Below are 5559 nucleotides of genomic sequence, written 5' to 3'. Positions count from 1 at the left end.
CGATTATGGTAAGGGGCGTTACATTTCCGACGAGTGCTTGTGGTGTTCGGCCAATCACAATGCACTGGGTCAGCTGGCCAATCAGAGCAGACTGCGCTTGTCGGAAGGAGGGACTTTGTAGAAAACGAAGCGTTTGAGAGAGGCGGGGCATAGAGGACCTACAATAATGTACAGTATTTGAAAAATAATGTGTTTTTTGAACATTAAAACATGTCAACATATTCTGTTACACCAGATAATGATCTTTAAAAAAGCATCATATGACCCCTTTAAAAAAAAATGACAGCACATTCATCAGTAACTTTAATCATATTTTAAAGACAATAGAATTATGAAATTACATATAAAGATGTACTGAAGTCCTACTTAAGTGGGTCAAAAAAGCTCAGCTAATTGCATTTCATATAAATTTAACCTATATACATTTTCATTTATTTGTAAATAACATGCACTTAAGTGCCTGAAGACATTAAATTCAGTTCGCAATTAAGTATATTCTTTTAAAGTACATTATTTCCATAATCCGTACTAAAGTGTAGGCACATGTTGAGTTTGAGAAGGTTTAGCCCAGTAAAACGGCTCTGACGGTTTGGTCACCTGTGCAGATGTTTCTCTCCAGTCTGAATCCAGGGCGACACACACAGCTGTAGCTGCCCATGTTATTCTCACAGCGGCCGTTAACACACACATCAGGAGTCTGACGACACTCGTCGATATCTGACACACAGAAACTACTCACTCATTATACAATAGGCTTCAAATCAGCAAAAACCAGATTCAGATGATCTTCAGCTGCTTGAAGCTGGACATAAACTGGTTCAAGCTGGTTTAGATGGTTGATCAACTGGATCTCCAGCTGTTGATGATGGCTGATGTCAACCTGGTGGACCATCTATAGCTCAATCAGAACTATGTATTTATTTATTTGAAAAAAGTGAAATGACAGTGTCATTTACTTTACTGACTGCAGAAATGATTTTGGATTTTATTAATTTTTCTGTTTTTTATTAATTTTTATTTTTATTTTATTTTGGTACATAACCATGGTAGCCTGTTTCCACCACCTAATAAATAAATAAATATAAGGAAATTGCGACTTTATATATCACAATTGATTTTTTTCTCGCAATGACATTATATAAACTTGCAATTGCGAGTTATAAAGTCAGTTTTTTCTCACAATTCAGACTTTTTTCTCACAATTCTGACTTCTTTTCTCAGAATTGTGAGATAAAAACTCCATGTTTCGAGTTATCAACTCCAATTCTGAGAGTGAAAATTCCAATTCTACTCATATTATAGCTAATGTAGCTTTTGTTTAGTGTTTATATATATATATATATACATTAAGTAACAATTTGGTCCATGTCTAAAAAAATATATATATATATATACAGTATATATTGATTAAGTACAGTGGTCTTTATAATAAATTCTATTTTACTTTGTATGAGGGTTTTTACCTTTGGAAAAATACATATGTTTGATTAATAATAAATCAAAATTTGAACCAAACCATAAATATAATTGGAGAAAAACAAATCAATTTGGCTATCATTTTTAAGTTGGTTCAAAGTATCATTTTTTGGGTGTTTTTTCCGTCAGGATAACAGTTTACTTTGGTTGTTAAAAAGGTCATGTCCAGGTTTATAATTATAATGATCAATTCATGGTTACATTTCAGTCCAGATGTGTTGTAAAGCTGCTTTGACACAATCAATATTGTATAAAGTGCTATTCTAATAAAGGTGACTTGACTTGTTGTATTTACCTGAACATGCTCTGTTTTTAAGGCTAAATCCGGGCCTGCATGAAACACAGCGATACGATCCCCGAGAGTTCACACACTCCTGTCCGGGACACTGGGATGGATCCTCACACTCATTCACATCTGTGTCCACATGCACACACACATGAGTCACAGCGCTTAAGTCATTAATAATAACTGGTTTGCATGAATGCTCATACCTGTGCAGGAGCCGCCCTGCAGTCTGTAGCCGGTTCTGCACACACACCTGAAGCTGCCAAGCGTGTTTTCACACAGTCCGTTAGAGCAAGGAGACGGCGTCCGACGGCATTCGTCGATATCTAGACACACAACACCATCCTACATTCACGGTCTGTTCGCATTCAGCAGGATCGTGACTTGCTGGTGATTTGAAATGGATTGTTACCTGAACATGCTCTGTTTTTAAGGCTAAACCCAGGCCTGCATGACACACAGCGATACGATCCCCGAGAGTTCACACACTCCTGTCCGGGACACTGGGATGGATCCTCACACTCATTCACATCTGTAACATCACGCATATCAAACCATGCACACGGGAACACAGCCGTACTTAACATTTAAACGTATATCATTTAGACTTAAGTCACTTTTACACTTCTTACCCACACAGGTGTTGACCTGGAATCTGTAACCTGTTCGACATGAGCATCTGTAGCTGCCTGGTGTGTTTTCACAGCGGCCATCCGGACAGGGTGACGGCGTCTGGCGACATTCATCAATATCTGAAGAAGAGAACCATTGGTTTTACCTTGAAAGGTTTTACTCTTGTAAACTCTTGTGTAAAATAACTTTGCTTGATTGTGCTGAATGTGCACTCGCAGTGCACGTCAAATCTTAAAAAAGTATATTTTGAAAACTGTACTTGCAGAGGATATAATATTAATGAAGACCACTTAAGTGCACTTAAAGAGAGACACTTTCACAACGTTGTTTCTTAAGTAGACTTTTAAAAAAAGTGCACTTTGTAACAATGTCAAATTAAAAGTTTTACTTTAAAATACACGTTAAATCATTATGTTTAATCTTTTGTGGTGCTTTTAAGTACACTTATTTTGATGTGTTGACTAACATACTAAAGTACATGTAAATAGCCTGATTATAATTTTAACTATAGTGTGTAATCATATGTAATTTAAATGTACTAAATATAATTTTTGTAGTACATAACAGAAAATATTATGCATGCAGTATTTAAAAAAATGTATGAGAATAAACAGTATGTTTTTATTTTTATCAAGTAAACTCAATTAAACATTGATTTACAAAATGTTTTTAGTTTTATCTCAAGTGAAGGATCTACTTCTAGTTCTACTATGTTTTTTGTTGATGCTGAAATGAAGTTGTAAAAAGCCAAAATATTGACCTACATTAAGTCACAACTTGACCTATGACCTAACTTCATCTTTATGACATTAAATGACAAAATATATATTAACGTATATTTTAGTTTATCATAAATGCTTGACAGTACATTCAGCAGTAACGTATTTCAAAATAACTTATTTTTAGTAACCACATTTCAAAGACAATAGAAGTAATTAGGATTAAAAAGCACTCTTAAGTTAAATTAATTTTAAACTTTAATACATTTTCCTTTAATTGTTCTAACATACTAAAGTACATGTAAATAGCCTGATTATAATTTTAACTATAGTGTGTAATCATATGTAATTTAAATGTACTAAATATAATTTTTGTAGTACATAACAGAAAATATTATGCATGCAGTATTTAAAAAAATGTATGAGAATAAACAGTATGTTTTTATTTTTATCAAACTCAATTAAACATTGATTTACAAAATGTTTTTAGTTTTATCTCAAGTGAAGGATCTACTTCTAGTTCTACTATGTTTTTTGTTGATGCTGAAATGAAGTTGTAAAAAGCCAAAATATTGACCTACATTAAGTCACAACTTGACCTATGACCTAACTTCATCTTTATGACATTAAATGACAAAATATATATTAACGTATATTTTAGTTTATCATAAATGCTTGACAGTACATTCAGCAGTAACGTATTTCAAAATAACTTATTTTTAGTAACCACATTTCAAAGACAATAGAAGTAATTAGGATTAAAAAGCACTCTTAAGTTAAATTAATTTTAAACTTTAATACATTTTCCTTTAATTGTAAATAACATGCAGTATTTCAAAATAACTTATTTTTAGTAACCACATTTCAAAGACAATAGAAGTAATTAGGATTAAAAAGATTAAAAAGCACTCTTAAGTTAAATTAATTTTAAACTTTAATACATTTTCCTTTAATTGTAAATAACATGCAATTAAGTGTCTGAAAACATTACATTCAGTTGACATCTTTTAAAGCATTTAATATTTTTAGAAGTCTTTTTCACAACATGACAGGGCCTCTTTACAGCAGACTAATACAGATTAGTTTGCTGTAAAATAAATATTTACAGTCAATCTGTTGATATCTGTGTGCAGTGTGTTACCTGAACATTGTCCGTTGAGCAGATCAAAGCCCGGCTTGCAGGAGACACACCTGTAAGAGCCCTGAGAGTTCACACACTCCTGACCCGGACAGCGCAGGGGGTCGACACACTCATCTATGTCTAAGAGCACAAAACACCACATGATTTGAAATCATAATTTAACAAACCTAACAAATACTATTTTTGGAGACAGAAAACACACGATTCATTCCTGTCATGCAGTACATTTTCATTGAGTCATCAGATACAATACTGGTTAAATGTTTGGGGTCAGTAAGAACTTTTTATGCGTTTGAAAGAAGTCTCTTCTGCTCACCAAGGCTGCATTTATTTGATTTAAAAATACAGTAAAAATTTTGAAATATTATTATAATTTTAAATAGCTGTTTTCTATGTGAATATATTTTAAAATGTAATCTATTTCTGTGATCAAAGCTGAATTTCAGCATCATTACTGCAGTCTTCAGAGTCACATGATCTTCAGAAATCAGTATAATATGCTGCTCAAGAAACATTTCTGATTGTTATCAATGTTGAAGACGGTTGTGCTGCTTCATATTTTTGTGGAAACCGTGATGCATGCTTTTCAAGATTATTTGATATATAGATGGTTCTAAAGCATTTTTGCTTTGCAACAGAGGTTTATTGTGTCATTAAATGTGTCGTTAAAAGAAAAAAATCGTTCTGACCCCCAAAATATCGGATATTATGACATTTTGTCACTAAAATAAAGTGCTAGAAGGTACAAAGCAAAGAAAAAGTGAGCAAGCATTGTGGGTAAAATGATTTGAATGACCTATGCAGCTGTTGTCCTGTAGCTTGTATCCAGTCCTGCACAAACACCTGAAGCTGCCCAGTGTGTTTTCACAGCGGCCGTTAACACAGGGATTGGGCACCTGACGGCACTCATCCAAATCTGTGGAATCCATCGATCTCATCAGTGATTACAGTACATGCACGACATTTTACAAACATGCTCTTAGGCAGTGTTTCTCCAGCGCACTGAGAGAATGAGATGTTTCTGACCGACACACAGGGTCTGCTGGGAGTTGGTCTGGTATCCTGATGGACAAACGCACCGGAAGCTTCCCTCTGTATTCTCACACTGACCCACAGAACACGGCCGGGGCGTCAGCAGGCACTCGTTCATTTCTATTAGTGAGAGAGAGGGAGAGGGAGAGGGAGGGAGGGAGGGAGAGTGAGTGAGAGAGTGAGTGAGGGAGGGAGAGAGAGGGAGTGAGAGAGGGAGAGGGAGGGAGGGAGTGAGAGAGAGAGAGAGAGTGAGGGAGAAAGGGAGAGAGGGA

At 34.9% G+C, this 5559-nt stretch overlaps 1 protein-coding gene across 1 annotated transcript in view; it reads right to left on the bottom strand.

Annotated features, from left to right (window-relative positions):
* The window catches only part of LOC107558550 (latent-transforming growth factor beta-binding protein 4), a 62914-nt gene that overhangs the window by 22004 nt on the left and 35351 nt on the right, over positions 1 to 5559 (bottom strand). The window contains exons 11-18 of the mRNA XM_016242210.1: positions 5282 to 5407; positions 5052 to 5171; positions 4256 to 4375; positions 2395 to 2514; positions 2175 to 2294; positions 1969 to 2088; positions 1772 to 1891; positions 598 to 717 (exon numbers count right to left, since the gene is read on the bottom strand). Of these exons, the coding sequence (XP_016097696.1) occupies positions 598 to 717; positions 1772 to 1891; positions 1969 to 2088; positions 2175 to 2294; positions 2395 to 2514; positions 4256 to 4375; positions 5052 to 5171; positions 5282 to 5407 (966 nt within the window). The remainder of the gene's footprint in view (positions 1 to 597; positions 718 to 1771; positions 1892 to 1968; positions 2089 to 2174; positions 2295 to 2394; positions 2515 to 4255; positions 4376 to 5051; positions 5172 to 5281; positions 5408 to 5559) is intronic.

Source organism: Sinocyclocheilus grahami, unplaced genomic scaffold (assembly GCF_001515645.1).
Source record: "Sinocyclocheilus grahami isolate Dianchi unplaced genomic scaffold, SAMN03320097.WGS_v1.1 scaffold649.1, whole genome shotgun sequence".
In the NCBI taxonomy this organism is placed as follows: Eukaryota; Metazoa; Chordata; class Actinopteri; order Cypriniformes; family Cyprinidae; genus Sinocyclocheilus; species Sinocyclocheilus grahami.
This window is presented reverse-complemented; position numbering and strand designations above follow the sequence as displayed.